The sequence below is a fragment of the Dicentrarchus labrax genome, unplaced genomic scaffold (genome assembly GCF_905237075.1).
Source record: "Dicentrarchus labrax unplaced genomic scaffold, dlabrax2021, whole genome shotgun sequence".
Taxonomy (NCBI): Eukaryota; Metazoa; Chordata; class Actinopteri; family Moronidae; genus Dicentrarchus; species Dicentrarchus labrax.
The window spans coordinates 17,355,385-17,381,503 of NW_026136723.1; the positions used below are offsets into that span (position 1 = coordinate 17,355,385).

Sequence of the window (26,119 nt, forward strand, 5' to 3'; positions counted from 1 at the left end):
AACACATGTATTAAATTAATACAAAATAGATAGAGTTTGCAAGGTAAAGCAATTGTGTTTATTTAACACATTTTAGTACATTGAAACCCATATTGAAATGTATACAAGTAACATATACAGAAGAATAAAATAAAATATATTCCGTATAATGCAACGAAAACAAAAAAGACAAGCACAAACATGCACACACACACACACACACACACACACACATACACACACACACACACACACACACACATACAACGATTAAGGCTAATAAAATACTATAACCTGCACTAAATATGCAACAAAAACATATGTAGACCTATATAAGTAATAGTATCCATTACATTTCTGTAATAACACGGATCTATTTTAAGATTTAACATCCATTTTACACAAATGCATCCAAAATAACCCAACAAAACACTCAGACAGGTGCCTTTCTGATGCATGTTGGGTACATTATGGATCTCAGTAATTCTACCACTGAGCAGATGAGTCATTTTTACACATTTTGTCACACTTCTTCAGTAAATTAACTCAGGGTTACGGTGTTTGCTCAAAGGCACACTGACAGGGGGGCTAGTTATTGGTTTGGCGAGGAAAACGCGACTGGTTCACTTTCCCCGCCGCAAGAGGTGGCCGCCGCACACTGACTGAATAATGTATTTTTGCCTCTGCGCCAGCCTCTTGGAAACAGCCTAAGTTACAGTACACAACAGAAGGCCACATTTCCCCTGCGTGCCCAACTGTTGAGAGACTTTTAGCCCCACCGCACAAATAGCTGGACGCGGTTTTGGAAGAAGAACCATCATGCGCAATTACGCACGGGACTAAAGGAATTTGACGGCCAGCCTGTGTTTTTTTTTTTGTTTGTTTCTCCTCCAGGGCTGTCCATAGTTTTGAGTGCTCTCCATACAGAGACGATATCTATGCGCGACGTCATCAGTGCAGCCACAGCCACTCCTCATCACTTAACTCTGAAGTTAACCATCCAGTTCTCTATGTGCACAGGACAGGATGGGATGCTCCACCAGTGCCCAAACTTCAGCGGTAGATACGACTCGACCCAGTGCTAAGCCCGAGGAGAGCAACGGAGCCAGCACAACAGGTGATTCACGAAGCTTATATGTATGTATGTGATGTAATGAATGTGTTTATGAGATATGAGATATGTGATAAGTACAAATAATAAACAGATACAGCTATGTGTTGTATGGAGTTAGGTAGCACTCATTGTAAGCATATTGCAAGTGGCCAAACACAGAATATTACATTTATTAGTAACCGAAAACAATGCTGTCAAGATAATATGAAAATATATGTTAAAGTCAATATAATCTGCAAGTAAACTAACAGTAATATGTTACAGAGTGAAATAATCTATCTCAACACTTTCAAGCAGTAAGGCTGAGCACTGTTCATGGCTTCACTTTAAAGATGTTAATGGCTGTGACATATCTGTAAATATTAATTTGCTATAATGATACCACACACAGATTATGTCTATAAATCGATTAAAATCAAATGTATTAATCAAAGTACTTTTAATAGTTATTTTATTTAGTAACACAGCCTTGTAACATGTTGGCAGAATGGGTGTCATAGAAGTTCACAGACATCTCCAAATACAGTTGCATCATCCATTTAATTACACTGTAGTGAACACTGCTACTGATAAAGAGGACCCAGTCTACATGCAAATGATCATCAGTGGATATCTGTTGGGTACAGTATCTGATGTCTTTAGTTTTAGTGAGCCAGAGCTCCACAGTGACAGGATGGGAAAGTTTATTGTGATTATTTAACAGTGGTTTCTGGCTCTGTTCTCCCTGAGAGAGACAGTGGCATGAAAGCAGATTTGGTGACAGTCTACAGTTTCAATAGGAAATGGAGAAGCCACCTTGGACACTCCTTTGTTGTAGTGGGTCAGACATGGCCCGCCTGTGGTGTATACGAGCACACGTTTTAAGGTGAAACACCAACACTAGATCCATTTAGCTGTGTCAAGGAAGAGTCGGAACTACTAAATATGTGCGGGACAAATTTAATTTCCCTTCAGAGGCTGTTGAAGGTGTATTTTCACCAAATCTGTGTAGTTGTGAAAGCTTAAGCATTATTTGACATAACTCAATGAATAAGTTGGTGAAAAACTGGTAAAAGATTCACAAAACGGGGCCACCTCTGAGCAAGTGTTCCTTGCTCTTTGCATTCCTTAAAGGGATATTACAAGCCTATCAGTGCAATGAAAGAATGGGTAAACATGTACACTCACATAAGTGAGTATGCTGAAAAAACCCCTGTTTAAGTGTGTTTAAGCTCATGTCAGATGAAAAGCCAAGCCAGAGTTTCCCCTGGGTCTTGTTGACTTGGTGTTATTGTTCCAGTCATCTTAGAGGTCAAATGGAAATTTATCAGGATGTAATCTTATTTTTGCATGTGGCTTTGCCTGCTGCTACTTGTCACTCCCAAGAAAAGAGAAAGATGACATTTATTAACATGCAGATTCACCTCTCAAAGTGTCACTCTTACATCAACATCCTTCATCTGACAAATTGGATGCACTAATTCATTATTATTACAACATAAAAAGTATTTAATGTAGTATTGTAGTACTACTGACAGGCTTAAGATCAGTGTTTACCAAGAAACATTTTAATAATGTAGTCTTTTTTTAAAAAGTTAAATATGGTGACAATTATCATGAAAAATGTGGGGAAAAACATCTTGTTTATACAAACATAGAAGGTCAATGGTCAAGACTTCTCTGATCCATGCAAATACCAGCGATGCAAATCTTTCAGGAAAAAAAGGTCTACAAGGAAGTGATATACAAGTATAACCTAATACATGGCAACCATTTATAGAGCTGTGAGGTATGAGGCTGTTAATATTTATTAAGAAAAATCCACGTAATCCTTTACCCTTTCTGCTTCCGATTATGTGTCAGTATTCATCCTACCCAATGATCTGTGTCAAATAGCAGCCGTTTCATTCTTTTCCCACTTATTTGAAGAAGAAACAGTTGATGGAGCATTATTCTGTTTGTGCACACATTCTTGTCGCTCTTTTTTGTTTGGGCGAAAGTGGCAGCTTTGCATGGTCCAGTGGTCGGAGACTGGAGTTTAATCCCTGGATGATTGGAGTCATTTGGCCGGCATTTTGGCTCTATTCTCAGTAAAAGTTCAAAGAATGAAACATGATGATAATTTTTTGTCTATCCCCCACCAAACTTATGAAACATAATTGTATTATTTTGCCAGATAGTTATGTGTCAGAGCATTCTGCAAATAAAGAATTTCAAAAAGTGCCTGAAAAGAGTTGTTTTCAGTGTTGCATGGCACCCATAGTTATATTTGTTACTTTTTAACTCTATGGCTTTGGGTTAAGTCAACTCTGTGGCCATCACGTAGGCAACACAAACATAAAGTGAAATAATAGAAACCATGTTTGGAGACAGATGACAGGAAACGTGGGAGAGGGAGGACTGGGTCGACATGTAAGCCACGGGGGCACCCTGCGAAATGAGAGACATTAAAATAACTCAATAGATATATCTGAGGAATGTTTTTACCCAAAGCAGACAGAACAATATCATTAGAGTGTTTAGCACAAGTAAACCCCAGTGAAAACAAATACTACCCTGACCCTTGACCCTGGTGTCATACAGTGTCCCACACAAGGTCCCGTGCCTCACATAATACATTGTTACTGCGAGATAAGAATGTAATGCTTATCTTATGTGTTATATAAACATGATAATGTTTCTCATCTTAATTACATTCAAGGATTTTTTTCTCCCATCTCAATTATATGAACAGTAACAATATGGTACATAATTAATTCACTTTTATTTAGACATAATGTGACACTGTGTTAAAAACAGATGTGCTTGACCTTACAGTGTTTAGTGAAACTCATCAATTAAACTGTCAAGAAAAAGACATGATTAGAAATATGTTTCAACTTTGTGTAAACTTTCCTGATATTGGGTTTGAATTGGGCACGATTATGCTCTGACCTTTATTATGAAAGTTATGCAATGAATTCCACAAACTAATAAGAAATCCACATCAGTTGTCTTAAACAGGTGCAATAAAACCTCTCTGCTCCTGCTCAATCTGCCTCCATCAGTCTGAGCCCACTCCTACACTCCTGAGTCTACAGGCTAAATAGTTTATTTGATTTTGTAAGTTTTAAAATAGTTTTTTTAAGTGGCTAAAATATGTCTTGCTGCTGCCCCGTCCACAGCAGTACAATCAAAATCTGCCTACACAGTCTTGATAAATGGTCTTAACAGCAAAATGAGCAGATATTTGAACAAGAATCTATAGTTATGAATGTTTATTTTCACTCAGATTTTTATGGATGCTTAATGAGACACTCAACCTTGATTTCATATATGTATTTTTACTATTTCAAGCCAAATGTCCAGAGGCTTTAATACTTGTGTTCCTGTCAGGGGCAGCCAATGAGAATGGGAAAGTAGCTGAGGACAGTGAAACTATTCCAGATCAGACACCTGCTGAGGGCGGCGATGCTAAGCCTGCAGAGGAACCTGCTGCAGCCGCGGCAGCTGCAGACAGCACCGCTGCCGCTCCACCTGCAGGGGAGGAACCTCAGCCTGCTGCAGCCAGTCCGCCTGCAGAGGCAGCGGCACCTGCTGAAGCAGAAGCAGCACCTGCTGAAGCAGAAGCAGCACCTGCAGAAGCTCCGGCAGCAGACAGCAGTGCAGAGCCTGCAGCTGAAGCTCCTGAGCAAGGTAGGTTGGGATCAAAAGCAGCACTGAGACAGGTGGAAGACACTAAAATATTTGTGCATTCATAAAAATTCCTTCACAAACTTTTGTGCCCATTTCTATATAATATTCCCATACTCCACAATATTTTGGTAGATCTACAGACAAACATACTTGGACGGATTTGGTTTTCCTTTAATTCTTCTGATAATCTTGCTAGGCTCTAAACGTGCTCATTTTCATTGTGAGCTTTATTTTCCATGCAAATCACACCTTCTTCCCAATCTCCTAACAAAATGACCTTCTGGGGATAGTCTTGTGACATCTATCACACTGACTGAACACTTCACTGTGTGTGTGTGTGTGTGTGTGTGTGTGTGTGTGTGTGTGTGTGTGTGTGTGTGTGTGTGTGTGTGTGTGTGTGTGTTTGTGTTATTATAAGTGTGTAACATTTAGGAGGATCTATTGCCGCCATGTTGAACCACCATACACTGTAGTTTCTCCTACACACTTCACGCCCTGTTCTCATTCCCAGGTTGTAAAATACAGATGCCAGCAGCATTCAGTTAGTTGCAATCTTCAACTTCACCTCTAGATGCCACTCAGTCCTACACACTGGTCCTTTAACTGCTTCTGTGTTCAAGGATTAAAACACAGACATCATTATCTAAATTTGTGACAGTGGTTATTTAAATCTGTTACAATACAGCAGGTGGAAAACAATAGTCAGTAGTCAATAGTGTGCCATCAAAGGAAGGGGAACATATTAGGGACCAGCAGTTACCTGAGCACTGCTCCACCTCCTACACAGTGACCCAATGGACACGGGCTTCCACAGCACCCAGGTCCCCTCTGTCTTTCCCTAGACTCTCCACAGTCCCACTGCTATTGAAGTAACCAGGCAGTATCCAACAACACTCAGACATGACTTTGGCCTTAAATGAACACACCAGGAGTGGCCACAGGAATGCGTTTATAAGTCACACATCTGATAACTTTAGTTAGTATTTAAGAGTCTGTTTCAGCACTTTAAGTACGGGTGGAGTTTATCTAACCAGGTAACAATGATTTAATAAATTATTATTTCAATTTTATTCCTGTTTCGACTCACAGAAGATTTTTTTTTTATTAAGCTGCAGTCTTGAAGAAATTGTTTTAAAATCTATTTAGTTCTTCCTCCTGACAGTGTAGATGTGTAGGATGTATAAAATGTGGTGTGGTAGACTCATGCATAAACAATCCGTTTATCTGTAACTATTGTCTGTTGAGGTTATTATAACTATTGTTAAGGGCTATATATGGACCAGATATTAGATATATATTAAGATTAACTTAACTAATTTTAACCAGTTGGCCCAACCAAGTTGTCAGTTAACACTTTTTAAGCTTTTTTAATTCAAGTCAAGTCAGACTTTATTTATATATATCCCAAAATCACAAATGTCAATTCGCCTCAGGGGGGTTACAATCTGTACAACATTTAACACCTTCTGTCCTTAGATCCTTGATTCAGGAGATGAAAAATTCTGATAAAACTTTTAACAGGGAAAAAATGGAAGAAAACTAGAGCCACAGAAGAGGGATCCCTCTCCCAGGATGGACATACATGCAATAGATATCAAATGTACAGAACAAACCAACAAAATCACATTATATACAAATATGTGTGTCTTCAGATGTTGTTTAGTGAGACATATGACTTCCTCTCCACTGTGGAGATCTGGAAGAGGACAGGCCACAGAATGGATCAACAAAAAAGAGCAATATATGTAGATTTATACACTTTAAGTGAATAGTAGGATCCAGAAGAAAGAGAACCTGAACCTGTGCTCTGGTATTAGTGAGTGCAACATAACAATCTATAAAGAGAGCACTTCAGAGCAACTACAGGTCTGCCCAGTGATAATCTTTCTGCACAATTGCCTCTAAATGATACATAGAAGTTCTCCACATGGAGCTGAATGACACAGTGTGGCTTTACATTTACTGCTCACGATCAGTTCACTTATTGTTCCACGATGCAAATGACAAGCAGCCATCAGGTTCATGAGGTCAGCTCTTAATTTTCCTCATGTTTAATGCAAAGTGTCTTCCACTCTAATGCTGAAAGAAAGACGGACAAAGTAGCAAATCCAATACGCTGCAGACTTATGCAATTATAGTATTTTGCATCCTTTGGTTACTCCATATAGCCTCCAAGGATGTTGTGTATCTATTGTGGTCTAAGATTGTAAGCTATGATTCTGTTCATCCTATGCAGGTGCCATCCCTTGCCTACATACATAATGTTCACCATGTTAATCCTGCCAGGTTCAAAATTCACCCATTTATTTAAGGGATGTTTTGCAAATTAGGTTTGCAAATAACCCTCTTTGTTAAGTTTCATCCAACAGTTTGAATACTGGGCTGTTGTTTCAGAGACTACCTGGTCACAATCTTTTGCACCTGAATCATTTTTTACTCTAAAAGTAAGCAGTACATACATTATAAGAGAATAGAAAGAAAAAAAACACAACAATCTGTTTACTTGACAATTTGACAACATTGATTAATTACACTAAGTCATTTGAAAGATACATATTTTCATTTAATTTAGTCAAAAAATAGTCAATACACTCCTTGACCTCTGTCTTCCCTTGATCTTGACCCCCTTTGGTGTCCAACTTGACTCACCCTCAGATCAAGCTTGACCACAGCCTTGCTTGGATGGCCAACATGCAGTTTGTGTGTGTGTGTGTGTGTGTGTGTGTGTGTGTGTGTGTGTGTGTGTGTGTGTGTGTGTGTGTGTGTGTGTGTGTGTGTGTGTGCGCGCGCATGTGTGTGTTGCCAACACTTTGTTGTCACCATGGTCTCTCATTAAGGTGCAATCCGAGTCCACAGAGAAACTAGAGCATACTAACACATATAGGGCTTCCACTGGCCATGAACGATGCCTCTGTTTCACAGCCAATGGATAGAGAGGATTAAGTGTCACATTAGCAGAGCGGACGTGGTGGCAGCTCATCCATTTCTGGACCTGTCAATGGTCAGGGTTGGGATCAGTTTGGTGGTAGTAATCTGTAATCACAAGTCTTTGATAGAAAATACAATACAAGTGTGAGTGATTGCATGTTTCTTCTTGTAACTGACGTGATTCCACATCTTTGGATTAAAAGGTATTTTGGGCTAAATAATCAAGGTTTTTGTTGTTGGTGACCTGGTTTTTCATTGCAGACTCAGTTCAAAGCTGCAGCACTGGTCTTAAAGGGTCAGTTCACCCAAATTACAAATAAACATATTTACTCACTGACCTCTAGCTGTATCTAGCCAGGCAGGTTTTATTTGTCCAGATTTCTGCTGCGATCCCAATACAATGGAGGCAAATAAAATTGAATTTGTGGTGCTCACAGCTTTGAAAAAATTATATTTTAAAAACTCATATGTATGTCTGGAAATAGACGCTGCGGTTGAATGTTTGTGATTTTGTACAAATCACATTCACCTCCAGGGTGACGCAGCTGAACCTTTAAATGCAGGGGTGGAATAGGTAATCAGATAGTTTACTTAAAGCAGTGATACTACTGTAGGAAGTATCATGGTGGACCTGGCACCCCATGTATGAAGGCTGAGTCCTTGCTGCAGCATGTGTTTGAGTCCATCCTGTGGCCCTTTGCTGTGTGTCAACTCCCCCCCAAAACTAAAAGTACTCATCATGCAGAATAGTCCATCTCAGAATAATATATTTTATATTACTAGATTATAATTATTAATATATTCATCACTTTGAGAGAGAGGGAAGAAAGAGAGGGACATACTAATTTCCCTCTGAAATGTAGTTCAGTAGAAGTATTAAGCTGCAGAAAATGGACATACTTGTGCTTAACTACAGTACTTGAGTAAACGTACTTGGTTACTTTCCACCACTGTTAAAATGTGATTATGTTTGTTGTTCACATGTAAAAATCTTTCTGTCTTTCATTCTGAACAGAAAAAGCTGAGGCCACGGCAACTGATTCAGAGCCCAAACCAGAGGAGACACCAGGTGAGAGACGCTGCAAAGCAAACACATAATTCATGTACAAAATGTCCACGCCAATCCTAACATGCTTCCCCTCTTTTTCTTTCTCAGCCCCCAGCGAGTGAAGTGCAACATCAATCAGTGCAGGGATGAGTTTGTTGGAAGTGTGTTATCTTATTTGTTTATGCATGAGTGAAAGTATGTGTAGGTGTGTGTGAAAGACATTGCCTTGTTGCCAAGATGCAGACCCTGTGATAAACCACTTTCAGTCAGGGTTCCTCAGTCATCACTGTGCCTTCTTTCCCTAATGATGGTGTATGGCTGCAATTTCTGCTTGCAAATTGTATATAGACAGAGTTCTACAGCACTTAGTGGGTGTGTTTATTTTCAGAGGAATAACTTGAAATTTCTATTTATTATCTGTATAGAAATTTATAATAGCAGAAACATCATATAACTACTGTATGTCTTTAACTTGAACCTAAGAGTCCATTCTGTACTTTTCTACAAAATTATAATCTTAATCCTAAAACCAAAGCCAAAATAGATTTGATTTATGAAATTATTTTATGGGTGTCAGGCTTTGATTTTATGTTTGTAATGAATATAAAGAGCTGATACTACAATGATGACTGATTTTAAACAGATTTTAAACTAATGAAATACATGCAACCTTTTTTTCTGATGTGTCATTATTTCTCTCTGGGAAGACATCTGTAATAAGCTATGAACTGTCAAAAAATTAAAAAGAACACCTTAAAAATGACATCTAATACATCTTTCGTTGGTATCTTAAAGCAGAATGAACACAAACAGAGAAACACAAGAGGTTTTTACGACATTCTTTTATTAGTGAGAGCTGCACTTTTTAAATGTGTTAAAATATTTACTTGGAACAAAACAGAAGATGAGAGATCAACCAGAAACAGCACCAAGAGGAAGTTGATTTGAACCTGAATCTGGCCAATGTGATCAGGGAATGTTAGACTGATTGCACAGATACAGTCTCACTTTATCATTTTGTTTTACCTACAGTGTGTCAGGTGTGAAATTTCCATTAGCCAGAAACCAAATGCTGCTCAATTAAGTGCTGCTCTGTTCTTAAGGGTTTAAGTGGTATAATACTGAAAATAGTTCAGTGCCATCAACCATCTACAGTGGCTAGAGGAGAAACTAATTCAAGCTAAAATCTGACTATATGGAAAAAGAAAGCCAACAAGAGCCTAGTTTGGTCTTTCATGTTTCATCTGGAAAAAAATAAGGCTTCCACTGTACAACTAGAGGGTCACTTGATGGTTAGACTACAACTTATTTGGGACGTGGCCGGCTAGTCAGGAGTCTGAGAGAGGACCGATAACAGCAACTGCCTCAATTTCCACCAGTCCACCCTGAAGGGAAAAAGAAGGAGACAGAGACATTGAGGAGATTGGGGAAAATGAAGCAATGTGGGTAAAATACAACAAGAGAGTCTATACAACCATGCTGCTATGAGAGGTTGTTCTGGTAGTTGGATTATCTATTCAGTGCTCCGTTGGGCACTGATAACAAAATTGTAAAGATTATAAATGCCAAGAGCAGCACAAATACAATTCTTTACATCTACAAAACTAGGGGGAAATTATGTGGATACCACTGGAGGCTGTTGATAAAATAGTAGTTTTAGTAGTACAGTAATTTGGATGAACAGACCCTTTAAATAGTCAAGAGAGAGTATTTGATGGGGAAAAGGTTAATCTCTGACCCACAACGCAAATTATTAATATACATCACTACCACAACAAAAAATGTCATGGTGATCAATCCAACAGATATATGTAGATATATTTCAGTCTGACCGTAGTGGATCGACCAACAGATCGTCCTAAACCCACACCGCCCAGGTACTAACTAGACAGCACTGCCAGTCTGTTTCCTTTCAGCATAACAACAACATTCACTAGTACCATTTTTCACTCAATGCACATGGATGATGGAAAATGCATTGCATGGATGTAGCAAGCACCTAGCTACCATACATCTCTACCACCCCGTGTGTATTGATGCCTATGAGCTGTATGCTCCACAGGGTAAAGGTTTTCTTTATACTTACTCTTGGGAGAGCAGCCACTTGATAGGCAGCTCTGGCAGGAAAGTTGCTGCTGAAAACTGGAGGGAAAGAATTTACATTTTATTTGCATCATCACAAAAGCATACTGGAAAGTGACCTGGTTCATCTACGATTCTTATTATAAATTGATCATTTGATTCCTGGGTATCACCCTAGTTTGTGACAGCGGCAAGAAAAAATTTGCCTCAACTAGTTCGGTCGGTTATAAACATGCATACTTTTTATAATGTGTAACTACAGACTTCATTGAGGGTTAATAAATAATTTGTTAAGGCCTATATGCTGTGAAGCAGAGGTTTTAAAAATGTATTTGGCTGGTGCATAACAGGTTTGTTTCTTTATTTTAAAAAGGGTAATTTTCTATTAAATGGTCAAATCTGCTGTTATGAATGTGAAGTGGATTTGATGGATAGATTTTAGCCTGGATTACTACAGCTCTTTTACATAAGTTAAATGATGATGACTATGATGAATTAAAGAAAGTTATGCTGGAGGAGGATATACACACGTTTTTTACAACCTGGCAACCCAAAAGTTGTTCTTAATAATGGGTTATTACTCCGCAAAGCACAAATAACTGATTTAGTAACATGACTAAAGCAAGCATAATATTACACCTTATTAGAGAGTAGGCTAACACTTTACCCCCCATTTTTAGCATTCATAAGCCCTATATAAACTATATAGAATTAATGGTTTAACATCCTATAATGTGATAGCTATAAGGATATTTTTTGTTCATTAATGTACAGAATTTGTTAAATAAATGTATTTATTCCAACTTCTATAAAGCCGTTTATATACCAGCCTCCAGTTATAGTTTGTTTGACAAATTAATCAGCTGTTTACAACACTGCAGTATATTATAAGCCATTTATTTAATGTTTATATACACTGCTTATGAATGCTAAATGGACAATGGGGGGTCAGTTAAAGTAAAGCATTACTGAAAGGAGTAACCAACTTAAGACATTACACAGTTTTGAGGTTTTAAGGGTAAAGAGTAAAGCATCTGGTGGGACACTGGGAAACATAGAAACATTATTGTGTATTTAAACAAGCCAAAACACTGTTTTATCATATAGACCAAATCTACAAATGCAAACACGAGTAATCACATTTTATAAGACATGGTCCAAACTCTAAAGAGAGAGTGTAACCAGTGGCCAGGGAAGTCAAAATTCACATGACTTTGGATCAGAGTGGACACATGTCCTATCCTTCCTCTTATCAGGGTCAGGGAAAGTTCCCTGCCTGTGGTTTAGGGTTGAGTAGCGTCAGGAGGGGGGGGTAGGCCTATACCCGAGTCAATGGCCTGCACAGCAAAGCTTGCTGGGAGGGTTGGGTTACATCTGTGTGCTTGCACAGCGGTGTCCATTTACAACTCACTGGGCACTGCAGCTTCCATTACACCTGTCTGTTGTGATCCAGGAGGAAATGCCCAGACTGAGCGGCCCGTTAGAGGAGGCTGCATTCATACGGAAGAGTGAAGGGCTGAGTGAGCCTGTCTGTCAGGTGACTGCTACACCTGTCAGCAGTCATTTTCTGAGAGATGTCCGTGAAATACGAGGCACCACATCTCCTCTTTAGAACACATGAGGAGATGCGTAGCCACTGGAATAATTACAGACGTTCACCGTGTTCAGTTGTGATCTATTAGTAAATTGTGTGCTGAATTTCAGGTTTTGTTTTGTTTTTTTAGGTGGAACGCTACTTACACGTCTTTAAATTAAAACAAGTTGCCTGTAATTGAACACAATCATGACATGGAAACTGTAAATGTTAAAAGAGCAATCAATTGTATTGTGATGTGGAATATGATACGCATACACAAACAATTATTTTACAATTCAATTTTTAAATTATAATATATATTCATTTAAAGACAGATTAAGTCAATAGTTCATCAAAAGATTTTTGTAATTTTTTTTAGTTTGAATTAAAATATATTTTATAAATGCATTAATGTATGATTTTTTAATTATAATTAAACACAGTTAAAGTCTTCTTTAATTTTTCTTGTGGCACACATCATCCTCCGTATACTCTGAAAGTCAAGCGAGGCCCTGAAAGATAACTTTGTGTTTTGGCTTTCCCTCCCTACAAAACACATTGTCTGCACTCATTCAGTGCCTTGATCAAGGTCACTTGAGCAGACTAAATACTTGAATCCACTCCTTCCAGCTGCAGGAGGTAACCTTTCATCAGATTTGCTAAACCTTTCACACTATCCTGACAGCAGTACACAAGACAGAAAATATGTGAAAAAATCATGTTCCTCTGGCTCCTCCTAGTGCTCCTAATGACATTTGCAAGAATCCACCAAGCGTGAACGAAAACAACCAATCAACCAATAGAAAAGTTACCTAGTGCAGCTTTAAAGGGCAGTTTCCTTCATCATAACTAGCTGCTTATTTATCCTCCACACTGACATGACATAAAGTGAAACATCATTATTCTGTGTCAGGACTTGTCAGGGCTTCAACAATGATGCTGATATGAAGTGAATAAAAAAGGCTTTTTCTGTTGGTGACTGAACAAGCCAATCTTGGTTGAAGGCTGCCCCTGTGTGGCTGCTTTTATATATTCAGAAGAATGAAAATGAGAGAGAAAAACACACACTACGTTTTATCAATTCGACTAGAAGACCCAATAAATTGCACATCTGTTACTTTCTAGCATGAAATTTAAGGAGCCGAGTGCGGAAATGAAGTCTTACATGTTTTGTAGACCTCGTTGACGCTGTTGAAGTCGTTTATATCAGCGAGCAGCACAGTCGTCTTCACCACTGAAATCAAAGAGTTTGTTTAACATTAAAATCATAGAAAACATTTAAGCAGCTGCCGAGTCACTGAAAAGCCTGATACTACTGATATCTCACCATTTGTGTAGTCACAGCCAGCAGCTTTAAGGATCTCCCCCATATTGATGAGAGCCTGAGGGATGAGAGGAAGGGAGGACATTGTGATACCCCGTAGATCAATATTTCATCTCACCTTTAACGTTTATATGCATTATCAGATTTTTAGATTTAATAGCCACTCAGAAAAGGAGTGAGAAACATCCCTATTGATTCCCTGTTTCATTTGATGTTTTTATTATATATAAGTTGCTGAGACTGGTTTAGTTTTTATCTTTGATCTTTGATCATCTTCGTCAATTTTTATTTTCTTTGGTAGTGAAGCAGAAAAAGTAATGAAAACATATGCTGGAAATCTGAACTGAGAAGTAAGAATGAATCTTAACTGTAAGTAAATCCATCATCATAGCATGCAACTTGTGTTTTGTAATTTAGAGAGAAACAGTTTGAGCTTCTGTACAAAATATTAAAGAAACAGTGATATAATCAGTAACACTGCTCTACACTCTTGGTCTACAGCTGCGTATAATTAAAACATTCAGTGAGGGGTTGATTAATCTGTGGAAGTCAAATGCATGTAAGTGACACAGTAAGTGTCATCATCATCATCATCATCATCATCTGTCCCTGTGAGCCTCACCTGTTTGGCCTGGGCCTTCACCCCTCCATCTACCAGCTGACCAGAAGCCACATCCAACCCCAGCTGACCAGAGATGTACATCGTTCTGTCCACAACCACCGACTGGCTGAGGATGAGACAGAGGACGGGGACACACACACAAACAAATACACTACTTAGACTGGGACACTTCATTTCACACCTCATGATCAACAAAAGAGAAAAACTGACATAAATAAGTTCCAAAAAACGGACTGATCTTGTTTGAAAAGAATTATCTAGATTAAATAAAATGAAGTAATTTTGTCATTTTGCATTTACCTACTGTCTTCATTTGTTCTACATGTACTTATACGTCACTTATAAATGAGCATTCAGTTGTACATGTTAATGTGACGAAGATGCAAAATGATTTCTTCCTATTTGACCGTTGAACATTATAAAAGAACCTCCAGAAGAAGCTGTTTCTGCAACAAACTGTGGAAATTCTATTTGCACTTAAAATATATCAGTGACATTATCAGCAATAGCTCACTAACTTTCTCCTCTTCTGTTTTGTTCCAGGACTTTTTCCTTTAACCCAAATAAGATAAATCAAAGGCCATTCATACACAGTAAACTCCACCCACTGACAGCCAATTGGTCGGAGCAAAAACACCCCTCAACTTGTTTAACTGCACAGAATTAATTAAACAAGTAGAAAACATACCAGGATACTGCTTTTTTTGTTTTTTAAATCATTTTTCCATGATCACTTGTGTAAATATTTATCAAGTAAATTTGAAAAAAAACAAACAGTTTCTGAATTATCTGAAGTTGTAGATCTTCAGTCCAGAGTATTTCCCCAGGACATTAATCCTTACCTGTATATCCCCTGTCTGACAGGGGCTTTCGGTGTGTAGGGGATTTGTCTACGAATAGTTGCCATTTCTAGTCTGCTAGTTAGAGATCTCTCCTGTACAGCTGCTCCTTCTGCTCTACTAAAAGTTCAACTTTGGCACTTTTTTTTTTTTTATGGAGGTCAAGACAAGTAGTTGAGTTCATTGCACACTAAGACCCGCCCCTGATCAAATATTGGACTGTCCTTGTGTTTCCCATTCATTCAAACATTTCATATACCTGCTTCTGCAAACCCCACGTGTCGCTATAAATAGAAAATGGTGCATATTAAAGTTTTCTTACCTGTATGGGCCAATGGCAGCCGGGGCGGAAGTGGTGTTAACGATCTTTCTGTTCAGTGCAGACATGTTTTCTTGATTGTTTTTTTTTTTTTTCTCCTCCAAACTTTTCTACACCGCAGGGAAGCTGTGAGTGAAGGAAGTGGTTGTGCAACTCCTTGTGGAGAGGGGAGCAGTTGTTTCCGTAAGAGTCTACCGTAATGTCTGTCAACGTGCGCACGCAGCATTGTTGGAGCGACAGAACAAAAAAAACCTGCTGCGTCTGTAGTGGAGGAGTTACGGTACAACAGCTGTCCTTAGTAAGGGTCAATCCTGATGGTTTTACTGCAACACAGAGGTTCAAGTCTCCTTTTATAGAGTCCCAGATAAGATAAAGGCATTCCACTGTAGTTATGGTTAACTATAAGTAACTTTTATTATTTCTTGCACCTTTTCAAAACCTATAAAGTATTACAAACAAAAGACAATAAATTAAGTGGGTCAAACATAAATGCTTACATTCCACTCTACACCCTCAAGTTATAATATAGCAGAAATAAAGTGAAATAAATGGAAACAGAATCATATAGCTATATATCAAACAGGGATTACAATATATATATAATATATAATATATATATTACGGCAGATTCTCCGCAATGTCATATTTCAAACAGGGCTTTTTATTGTACAGAGCAAAACTTTGTTGTTAAAGCTGCGAGTCCAGCTTCCATATTAACAGTACTCTTACCTGTGCAGTTAATACAATAGCATTCCACTAAACAGCAAACATAATTATAAACATGCATAGTCTAAAACACGCAGAAATCAAGCCACATATATATTTGACAAAGGGCAAAAATATTAACAGCCAAGTCAGCCACCATATTTAAACCAGTGTCACAAAAAAAAGATTTAAACACATTAAATAAATAAAAGTGTGAATGCTTGTATGGAAGTTGCTAATGCACTGCAGACTTAATTTATGGAAATAATTCATGGCAAGAATGATAATGATTTCAGGTTCACCCGCATGCAGGAGGGAGAAAAACAAATACAAATAAACAGAAACAGATGTGATCATTCAAAAGCTGTGATAGTACTGATTGACATTTGGTCAGGTGTTTGAAACATCAGTTCATTTTGGCCTCATTGTCCAACAGATGAGATATAAGACAGTGTAACAGGCCTATTTATAAGATTATGGTATCATTAAAATGATTAATATGCAGCAAGTGTGGGCTGAACCACACCATGAAGACTGCATATTAACATTCATATGTAACAGCATCCGGCAGACATAATTAACATGTATTTAAAGAGATAGTTCATTCAAAGGGTCATTATGAGCACGATGTGTAAAATCAATATGTCGACAGAACAAATAAACTACATCCACAACAGAGTAGTTTGTTTCCTTCATGAAGAGATCAAATATGTTTTTTGTTTTCAAATTAACATTCAAAATGGTGGAATAAAGCCAAATACAGCGGATTTTTTTGAGGACAGTACAGTTATTAATATTTCAGAGCTGAGAACTTATGAAGCCAATATTTATGAACAACCATTGTTTGAACAGCTTTGTGTAAATAACAGTTTTTAGCGGTTAAAACTTTGCGTCCCAACAAACACACAGCGTGGAATGACAGTACATATTCATTCCTTCATTTATGTCACACATACACATCAGAAAACTGTAAAATAAGAAAAACATGTTTTCACACATAATTGCTGAAACAGATATAAGCAGCATGGAAATATGTTGAAAGAAATCTTAATGCATTTTCAAATATTTATTCTGAAATTCAGACATCAGATGTTAGATGTGTAGCTCTTATTAGTAGTATATCGTATCAGTCAGTCAGTCACTTGAGTGTTTTATCTCAACTAGATGTTTTTTCTTGGACTAAAACCATTAAACAGTTTATATGTTGTAGTTTGTTCTCTCACGTATTCACCTTCACTGAGCACAGAACTGTTATCGTGTTGTCCACTGCTTTGATGTTTCATACTGGAATCAGAGGTTATCAATCGTAATGTTGAACAATTACAGAAAACATAATAATTAGACGGTTGAAATAAATCTACAGGGGTTTTAAAGACTCCAAGAACATACATATAAATGATGATTTAGGAATGCTTCTTCTTGTATGGAATTGTTTTTAAACTTAGGAATGAACTAACTCTGGTTTGAGTATGGTGGAAAATTTTGCCAAGTAAAAGCTCAGACTTTAAATTCATGAGGAGCTCTGGGTAAGTGTGTGCTCAGAAAGCAACAGGTGTGTTATGAGGCAATAGGATGCATGGAGCTCAGAACATAATACTTGAGATCAACAAAATAAAATGAAGACTAATGAAATAAGTTTAGATGATCCACCAACGATTGAAAACATGCATGATCCGTTCACAATCCACATGATTTCCATAATTTCTGTCCATTCTTGCAGCTTTCTACAATCCACTTCCAACTCATCTCCAAGTGAGGAAATGGATTTAACCATCTGACGACTTGGGTGTTTTCTTTTTTATTACATTGCTTATTTTGAAAACCAGGTTTCAAATATTTTAAGGCATTCTCAACTTAATCAACATCCTCTTGATTGTCTTTGGTCATGGACAAGCCTCCACAGCTTTTTGTTGCAGGTATTTCCAAACTAGGCTCTATATTATATTTACACTGAAAGTGAAAAGTCTGAGGAAAAAAAGACCTTTTGTCATTGACCACGGTGATTATACTGCTGCTACTGCCAGGGGATAGGTTTCCTTATGGGTTTTTTTTTTGTGACACAAAATGTAATTTCATCTGGAAAAGGGGAAATGCATTTTGTGACTTTCAGATGTATAATCACCAAACGTTAGTTCTCTCTTTGGCTGCAGTCCGGAGCATCATTCACAGGAAAGTAACTGTACAGGAACCGTAGAAACAAATATAAGATTTAAAATGGAGAAACAGCATCTAGACATAGTGTAGCAACAAGGCAGACGAGTGTAGATTCCAGGAGACAAAATGGATGCCACCCAGTAAAGGAAGCAAACTTCCTTTAGAGGCCAGTTAGCAGTCAGTCTGAACAGCAGTGGGCTTAGAACAAAGACAATAAGGTCAACTTAGTTCCTCTGAGTCAATGGGACAGAAGTTTTGTGGTGACAGTGGCTTTAGGAAACCGAGACCGGAGGGAGAAGGCGACGGGTAGGAGAGCTCAGAAGTTCTGTTGCCGTCTCTTCTTGGCATCCATGGCATCCAGGATGGGCTGCCTTTTGGCGGTGTAGCGCTGCCTGAGCTCCTCGATCTCCCGCTCCATCATGGGATCCAAGGCACTCAGGCGCATCTGCAGCTCCTCAAAGTCCAGGTTCTTCAGCTGTGTGACAGCACACAAACAGAAACACAAGACAAACGACAAAAGGGAATTTATGAGTCACATTTAGTGTGTCATTGCAGGATAGCTTCCTTTTCGCTATTTCTACCACTGAAGCACTGGTGTATATTCATTCAGGTCAAACCCTAATAATAGCAGCAGTACCATCACATGCTTGTGGAAGATGTTACTCACAAAGTCAAAGTCTCCGTCCTGAGGCACCTTCCAGTTGTCAGGGAAGACGTTCTTGGACTGGATGTGGTAGCCGGGCTGCTCCTGCGGCTGATTGTGGTTGTAGTTCTCCTGCTGCTGGGCTGCCTTGTTGGAGTCTTGCTTGTCAAAATAGTCCATGAAGGACGGACGTATCGGCTGCTGGGGGGTGGCGTGCCCTGTGGAGGAGGAAGAGGGTTGTGTTTTCACTCTATTACTCAACCTTCACCGTAACATTACTTAAACCGCGTTCTTAACTAGTTCCCAGTTTGCAGTATTATCCCTTTTCTCCACATAACTGAGTTACCATCATCGCTAACTCACTTCTCATGGATCCCTGGTCTTCCTCCTCCTCATCATCATCATCACTGTTGATGACCATAGTGCCAAGGTCAGACTCAAGCATCGTGCTGCCGTGTTCAATCATGGTCTGCGCCCCGTCACTCATGGTACTGGTGGCCCTCATGGTTCCTGCACCCTCTGAACCCGACTTCACCATAGTGTGAGAGTCCACCTCCGTCTCCTCCTCCTGGAAGACACGAGACATTTAGTCACATAGCCTCGATGTATAGTAGTCTAGTCAAATTTAGTGGTTGGTTTAAACACAAACGTTATTGTTCACATCTCAGCATACGTACAGAGTTGTCGTCCTCCTCCTCCAGCTCTCTCTGCTGCTCCTGCTGCCTCTTGGCTTTCATCTCCATGGCCTCAGTTATCAGATCTCTCAGGATTGTGACCGGCTTGGCCTGGCTGATGAATGGGTGCTGAACATTCACAAGGACAAAAATAAAAAAGGAGTTTTGAGGTAATGTTTAGTGCCTCAATGGCTCTGTGTCAACACAGATGGTGCATCTATGTGATTGTGTCCACATGGGGTGTTTATGTTGTTGCTCTTAAAAGTTTATATCTGTGAGTGTGTGTTGCTCCTTTCTCCAACCTGTAGGAGCTGTGTGGCGGTCGCTCTCTGCTCTGGATTCTTGACCAGACACTTCTTGACAAAGTCTGTGAAGTCGTCTGACCAAAGCTCCGGCTTCCTGAATGTTGGAGGGGGGTTGGTGGGGATCATGAAGATAGCCTTGGAAGAGAGGTTTTAAAAAGTCAGAGAAAGAAAACAATAGCAAGATGTCATGTCCACTGTTGGTTCTTTAGGTACCTCAAATCAAAACTTTCCACTAACCCCTGGGTCAGAGCTAAGGGGTTGGGGTCTCAGCACCCACTTCTTTAACAAACCATGTTTACACTCACTCTCATGGGATGGATGTCAGCGTAGGGAGGTTTGCCCTCTGCCATCTCTATGGATGTGATGCCCAGAGACCAGATGTCAGCCACACAGTTGTAGCCGATCTCCTGGATCACCTCTGGGGCCATCCAGAACGGAGTACCAATCACTGTGTTTCTCTTTGCCATGGTGTCCTTCAGAGAAAAAAAAACAATGCTAGTGTCATCAATATGAAGTTTGCAAATCAGTTCATATGAATCCACTAAATCAGAAAACGATTGTACATTCCAAGTGGAAGTTTGACTTTGCCATCATTAGGGCGACCCGTAAAACATCTGCGTTAAAGTTACCGTTAGTTGTCCAGCAACTCCAAAGTCGGCCAGTTTAGCGTGTCCCTCTGTGTTGAGGAGGATGTTTCCTGCCTTGATGTCCCGATGGATCTTCCTCATGAAGTGAAGGTATTCAAGCCCCTTCAGTGTCGACTTCAGGATAGTAGCAATCTCATCCTCTGTCAACTGATGTGAGAAGGAAAAAGAAAACACAGGGATGAAATAAGATCCAAGAGTATATTTGGCTTCAAACCTCTCCTGCACATTGTTATATTTCCTTAAAATTATATTGTTACATATACATTTATTGTGTATGTGCAAATAATAAAACAAAAAAGTTAATAATTAAGTATATGACGAAATTAGACTGTAATGCAGGTATGTAACGCAAGTAGGGCTGACGTAAATGCTTGGATCATTGCCACTGATGTCCAACTCTGTTTTTAAATTCTTTTCCCAGGGTGTTTTAGACGTGGACTTTTACTAGCATGGACCAATTAAAGTATTCTCTACCACCTTGGTTTTGATTAATAGGCAACATCATTAACAACAAGCCATTTCAACACGTGTTTTTTTGGCGACTTTGGAAAACATACTGCTGAAAGATGGGGGAAACCAGTGTGTGTGCAGGGGGGTGTCTGACACACTCCAGTGAGAAGCTTTGAAGCCAAAAAAATGGTATTCGGGACAACCCAAAACACAAGTACGACCTATTTTTTGATGTAGCCAGTGGTTTTGCCAGTTAAGTCACAGACATGGTCAACTGGGCCCTTTTTCCTCCTTCTGCCAGTTTAATGAGGCTTGCAAAGTATAAAATTTGCTCATCCTTTCAGCTTTTTATTTGCACTACTGTTAAAAAAAAGACAGTAGGCAGAATTAGTAAAAGCTGTATAAAAGCCAGGTTAGTCATCAGGCCAGTGAGGCATTATCCCCATCATAGGTATTAAAAAGCAATGTCTTGTTAATATCAGTGTCAAACTGCAACCCTGTATGTTTGGTGTGTATATCAGTCTAGGATATATACATTATATACATCCATGCTGATTCATATATGATAGAAATATTAACTCAGATAATTTGTGTGCAACTGTAATTCTCTGCAAACACCCACCGTCTTGTTGCGTAGTCTAATGATGTCAGAGACAGAGCCGGCTCCACAATACTCCATGACAATCCACAGGTCTGTGTTCTTGAAGTAGCTGCCATAGTACTTCACTACGTAAGGGCTGGGAGGAAATGCCAAACAGAGCGGTTATCAAAAGAGAAGACAAAGTTCCGTTTAGAGCAGAAAGAGCAGAAGTGAGAAAACTCTTGTAGGTCAAGACATCCGAGGGCTGTAGAGGCTGTCGCAGCTGATGGAAATGTTAAATCAAACATTTAACTTAGAGCAAGGTGAATTATGGAAGCAAACCTGGTGACCTCAGGACATTAAGGATGTTTTAATATAATATATATAGTGAATTTGGAGTTTTAGGGAATGTTCGTCTAACCTGTCACACTGCTGCATGATGGAAATCTCCTTGATGATCTCCTGCAGATCCGACTCCACAGGAACCTGCTTGATGGCCACCACCTGGCCTGACTCCTTATGGATGGCTTTAAACACACTGCCATAGGAACTAAACACGTAACACAAAAGTTACATAATTGTATATAGCACATTAAGAATAAGACTGTTATATCTGATGGACTTAAAATATGTTCAGAGAAGTGGAGGTTAGTCTTCTTACCCTTCACCAAGTTTCTCAAGAACATCAAACACTTCCTCTGGTTGTTTGGTCAAACTGTCTTCACTCAGCTTTTTCAGCTTGCTGTATAAATGGAGCAAATCAACTTCAGTATACAAGTGCAGCAAAAAAACAAGTAGTGAAACCAACCTTAAACACAATAACATAGGAGTATCTGAAATCAAACTTACAGTGGTTTCCAGTACTTAGCATTATGTTTTACAGGAAGTAGGGAATAATGTACACATGTAAACTAAACATGGTGATAGATGTAGAAATAACCTAAATGTTTGTGTATGCGGTCACTTTAAAGAAACAGTAATGCAAGGAATTATATTAAATAGTCTAGAGCTGGAGGATATTATAGTATTGTTGCCTTCATGAGTTATTTATTAAGGTTGGTGATATGGTCTCTTAAAAAACTTGAGCAATGTGGATAAATGAGTTCAGTACATTGTTTTATATGTTACATAGTGTTGAAACTGTTCATTTATCGGTAATAATTTAGACAATAACTGGAAATCTGGTTAAAATCAATTAATCTTTTAATTCAAACGTCAAATAAAAGTGCTAATATATCGCCCCAGCTCTTTTTCTTTTCCCCTCTCAGACTTAAAGCTGCTCCCCAGATATATCAACTCCTGTGGTGTTCAGTTGGCAAGACAACCAGAGTACACATGTAATCACCATGGCACCAATGAATGAAGGGTTGCCGAGGATATTCGCTGGTTTAACGGGGAGGTATAAGATTGTTTCAGTGTGTATATTATGTGTGTGTCGGAATAACGTTGGTTAAAATGCTCCACAAAAGCCACCAACGAAGTTAACATTAACAGTTTAACTACAACGAAACAGACCAGTAAGCCATTATAAGCTTCAACATATTGCCTATGATTCTGGCTGAGACTGACCTCTAACACCGTTAACTAACTCCTCTAAACTAAACTGTGGATAAAGTTTGACACAAATCCTCTAAAGCTAACCAAGTTAGCATCAGCTAGCCGAGCTAACGTTGCAGCTACCGCCTACGTTAGCCTCCAGCTAGTTAGTAAGTTAGCACGTTTTAACCCAGACTAAAGGACACAAACCTTTTGGGCGCAGACGGCTCCATGGTGTATCTTCAGAGGATAAAAAGGCAGCGGACTAATGGTAAGTTATGGCAGGTTTTGACACCAGTAGTCAAGATATGAACATTGTCGATAGAGTCGTTGTGGAGGGCCAGCTGAGTGTTCGCCAGAGGATGCACACACTTTGAGGATGTGAGCTTTACGCAGAGCGCCCCCTGTTGGACCGGAGTGCAACTACACAACACACAACTACCGTACACACCTCGAAACCATGGAGATTATTAAACCACGAATATTATAAACACTAATATAATCTGTCACATCTTCATTCGTGTTGTCTGGAAGAAAAAAAAATTTAATTAATAATTAAAATAATTATGCCAAATGTGACGGGGGATCTCCTGACCAATCACAGACCGCTTTACTTTGAGGTGGAAGACGCCGGTTGTACGCATGCGCGCTGGCGGCAGTGTGTGATGTGAAAAGAGAGGTAAACAGCTAACAGTTAAAACGGTGAGAGCACTTCTTTTTAACCTTCTCCCCGTGTGTGTTTGATGATTATATATTCATACTTCATCATAAGATGTCTTTACGACCTTTGTTGTTAATTTATTTTGCCGGTTGTGACAGTTGAAGCTAATCCTGTCGGGTGCCACCATGCTGTTTCTGTGTTAGCATGCTACAACGACACAGGTGTGATTGTGTCAACATTGCTTCTCCTGTCTTTTATAGAAAACAAATATGGATCCACCGAAAGATGTGCAACCGCCCAAACAGCAACCTATGATCTACATATGTGGAGGTACACTGTAGCTTTTTGTTTGTGTTTGTAGTACAATCAGCTACTACAGCCTTTCTACTGCTAACTGTGCTACCAGACGTTACTTTATGCTCTAATGCTTCTCTATCTATTACTGTATACTGGAAATACTATTACTACTTTTGGGGATTAGTACTGCTGTAACTACTTCTGTTTGGTGTATTTCTGTGAACCTTTACTACAGTACAATTACATACAATCCTAGTATAACTGATACAACACTAACTTTATGTTATTGTTGCCTTTTGAATGAATTATTATGTATTCTTTAGTTTCTGTGGACATGAATGAATACCTTGACCAAATGGTATGGCTCTATACAATTAATGAATGGAGTTTGTGTTATTATGTCAAGTATACAGCTCTGCCTAGACTGCACTGGATTACAAAATACCACACATTAATATAAATAGTATCCAGAAAGCAGCAGATGTGTTTCTACATGATTCTACTTAAGAGACTGAACATTTGTGAATAACTGCCAATGTAAATAGTGCAGTTCTTTACTGCAACTGAAAATCATTGGCTTCAAGATAAGTAAAATATAACATATTGCAAAAAACAAAGCTTTTCTTTTTAATCAACAACCAACCAACACAAAGCTTCAGCGTAAAAATTACAAGTACAATTCCAAGTATGTTGGAAACTGTGTTTATTTAAAGGATATTTCTGTAATGTTGTTTCTGTCTTAACTTGCAGAATGTCACACTGAAAATGAAATTAAGGCTCGCGATCCAATCCGATGCAGAGAGTGTGGTTACAGGATCATGTACAAGAAGAGAACAAAGAGATGTATCCTTTAGTGTGTGTGTGTGTGTGTCTGATCATTTTTATATTTTAATGGATAACTGCAGGAAACTTGATCTGTATTTTACGACATTTGAGGTATATTCATATTTACATTTACCAACATTACCAACATAAATAAAGCTCTTGAAAACATAAAGACCTAACAACTAGTAGTTGATATTGAATACTAGTCCTCATTTTGATGAGCAATCAAATATTATACAATAGCAAAAGCCTTTTTATATTAAGTCATATGTGTGAACTGAACTATAATTCTTCTACATTTCCTTGACTCTTTTATTTCAGTGGTCGTTTTTGATGCCAGATGAAGAAGAGGAGAGCATCAGTTTTGATTATTTTGTTCTGTACTATTTTTGTACTGTATGAGCATGTAAATAAACCTCCAGGCTTGAAGCCAGATTACTGAACTACCCTTAAAACTCATGATTTTGCCTGTGAGTGGCGAGTTTTGGTTTATTAAAAATGTGATTTTCACTGATCGTTACTGTTTTCACAGTTATTTCTTATTCCTTTCTGTCTTTGAATGTTAACGTCTGGATGAATACAGGAACATGAATTTGTGAAATTTCTATTCTTTTACACTTTCCTTTTGTTAATTGAGTCTTTTATAAGCTCTTGTGGGAGAAAATTAGTCACTTTTTATCTTTTAGTTAATGTGACATGTTCATGGTTTCATAACCGGTTAAAAACTCCTTGTAGTAGGTTTAACAAATGAAACAGCAGTATAGTTACTCTGCAACCTTTGAGGTGCAATGTGAAGCTGTACAGCTATAAAGGAATAGTTTGTATGGTAAATATAAGGCCTCAGTCAGCAGCCACTTAGCTTAAATTAGCATAAAGTTGGAAACAGATGGAAACAGCTAGACTGGCTCTAAAGAAAACAAACTCCTACTAGCAGCACCTCTAAAGATCAATAATTAACACTTATTTTTCCCTTTGTTTAACTTGTACAAACAATTCACGGTTTTACGATGGGGGTTATGTGCCTGACTATTTCTTAGCTGGGAGCAGTTGCCAGGCAACCAGTGTAGACTCCGGCAGCCAATTGATGTTTTTAAACTAAACTAAACTAGAAATAACACATTAATAGACCTTTTTCTCATGAATTTAATTATTATTTT

The 26,119-nt window shown here is 38.6% G+C and overlaps 4 protein-coding genes across 6 annotated transcripts; 2 read left to right on the forward strand and 2 right to left on the reverse strand.

Moving 5' to 3' along the window:
• Positions 1-679: 679 nt before the first annotated feature.
• Positions 680-9,486, forward strand: si:dkey-284p5.3 (uncharacterized protein LOC557830 homolog). Of its 2 annotated transcripts, none has more exons than XM_051391343.1 (4): positions 680-1,096; positions 4,454-4,747; positions 8,691-8,744; positions 8,832-9,486. In XM_051391343.1, the coding sequence occupies exons 1-4, from the start codon at positions 1,006-1,008 to the stop codon at positions 8,843-8,845; spliced, it is 453 nt and encodes a 150-aa protein (XP_051247303.1). In that variant the 5' UTR covers positions 680-1,005; the 3' UTR covers positions 8,846-9,486. The 2 variants fall into 2 exon arrangements, with proteins under 2 accessions (XP_051247303.1, XP_051247302.1); XM_051391342.1 differs by having other exon boundaries at positions 683-1,096; positions 4,448-4,747.
• Positions 9,487-9,550: 64 nt separating this feature from the next.
• On the reverse strand, positions 9,551-15,654 carry rida (reactive intermediate imine deaminase A homolog). 2 transcript variants are annotated; one of them, XM_051391345.1, is made up of 6 exons: positions 15,489-15,654; positions 14,328-14,433; positions 13,709-13,763; positions 13,547-13,615; positions 10,810-10,865; positions 9,551-10,108 (listed from the first exon to the last, which is right to left on the reverse strand). In XM_051391345.1, the coding sequence occupies exons 1-6, from the start codon at positions 15,551-15,553 to the stop codon at positions 10,052-10,054; spliced, it is 408 nt and encodes a 135-aa protein (XP_051247305.1). In that variant the 5' UTR covers positions 15,554-15,654; the 3' UTR covers positions 9,551-10,051. The 2 variants fall into 2 exon arrangements, with proteins under 2 accessions (XP_051247305.1, XP_051247304.1); XM_051391344.1 differs by lacking the exon at positions 15,489-15,654 and adding an exon at positions 15,170-15,323.
• Positions 15,655-15,874: 220 nt separating this feature from the next.
• On the reverse strand, positions 15,875-23,564 carry stk3 (serine/threonine kinase 3 (STE20 homolog, yeast)). Its single transcript, XM_051391338.1, has 11 exons — positions 23,390-23,564; positions 22,305-22,385; positions 22,065-22,193; positions 21,686-21,800; positions 20,596-20,760; positions 20,272-20,439; positions 19,964-20,101; positions 19,665-19,790; positions 19,351-19,555; positions 19,012-19,205; positions 15,875-18,819 (listed from the first exon to the last, which is right to left on the reverse strand). The coding sequence occupies exons 1-11, from the start codon at positions 23,410-23,412 to the stop codon at positions 18,661-18,663; spliced, it is 1,503 nt and encodes a 500-aa protein (XP_051247298.1). The 5' UTR covers positions 23,413-23,564; the 3' UTR covers positions 15,875-18,660.
• A 206-nt stretch (positions 23,565-23,770) lies between these two features.
• polr2k (RNA polymerase II, I and III subunit K) lies at positions 23,771-25,482 on the forward strand. The gene is made up of 4 exons (XM_051391346.1): positions 23,771-23,881; positions 24,101-24,170; positions 24,888-24,980; positions 25,284-25,482. The coding sequence occupies exons 2-4, from the start codon at positions 24,110-24,112 to the stop codon at positions 25,304-25,306; spliced, it is 177 nt and encodes a 58-aa protein (XP_051247306.1). The 5' UTR covers positions 23,771-23,881; positions 24,101-24,109; the 3' UTR covers positions 25,307-25,482.
• Positions 25,483-26,119: the final 637 nt, after the last annotated feature.

Bases quoted from the DNA above. Each gene is read 5' to 3' on its own strand.
- si:dkey-284p5.3 (XM_051391342.1), top strand. From the start codon at position 1,006: ATGGGATGCTCCACCAGTGCCCAAACTTCAGCGGTAGATACGACTCGA. The intron at 1,097-4,447 runs GTGATTCACGAA...TGTTCCTGTCAG, and splicing joins CAACGGAGCCAGCACAACAG to GGGCAGCCAATGAGAATGGG. The intron at 4,748-8,690 runs GTAGGTTGGGAT...CATTCTGAACAG, and splicing joins AGCTGAAGCTCCTGAGCAAG to AAAAAGCTGAGGCCACGGCA.
- rida (XM_051391345.1), bottom strand. From the start codon at position 15,553: ATGTCTGCACTGAACAGAAAGATCGTTAACACCACTTCCGCCCCGGCT. The intron at 14,434-15,488 runs GTAAGAAAACTT...TCTCATCCTCAG, and splicing joins GCTGCCATTGGCCCATACAG to CCAGTCGGTGGTTGTGGACA. The intron at 13,764-14,327 runs GTGAGGCTCACA...CTCATCCCTCAG, and splicing joins TGAAGGCCCAGGCCAAACAG to GCTCTCATCAATATGGGGGA.
- stk3 (XM_051391338.1), bottom strand. From the start codon at position 23,412: ATGGAGCCGTCTGCGCCCAAAAG. The intron at 20,761-21,685 runs GTGGGTGTTTGC...TTCTCACATCAG, and splicing joins TTAGACTACGCAACAAGACG to TTGACAGAGGATGAGATTGC. The intron at 18,820-19,011 runs GTGAGTAACATC...GCTGTCACACAG, and splicing joins AGGACGGAGACTTTGACTTT to CTGAAGAACCTGGACTTTGA.
- polr2k (XM_051391346.1), top strand. From the start codon at position 24,110: ATGGATCCACCGAAAGATGTGCAACCGCCCAAACAGCAACCTATGATC. The intron at 24,171-24,887 runs GTACACTGTAGC...CTTAACTTGCAG, and splicing joins TATGATCTACATATGTGGAG to AATGTCACACTGAAAATGAA. The intron at 24,981-25,283 runs GTATCCTTTAGT...CTTTTATTTCAG, and splicing joins CAAGAAGAGAACAAAGAGAT to TGGTCGTTTTTGATGCCAGA.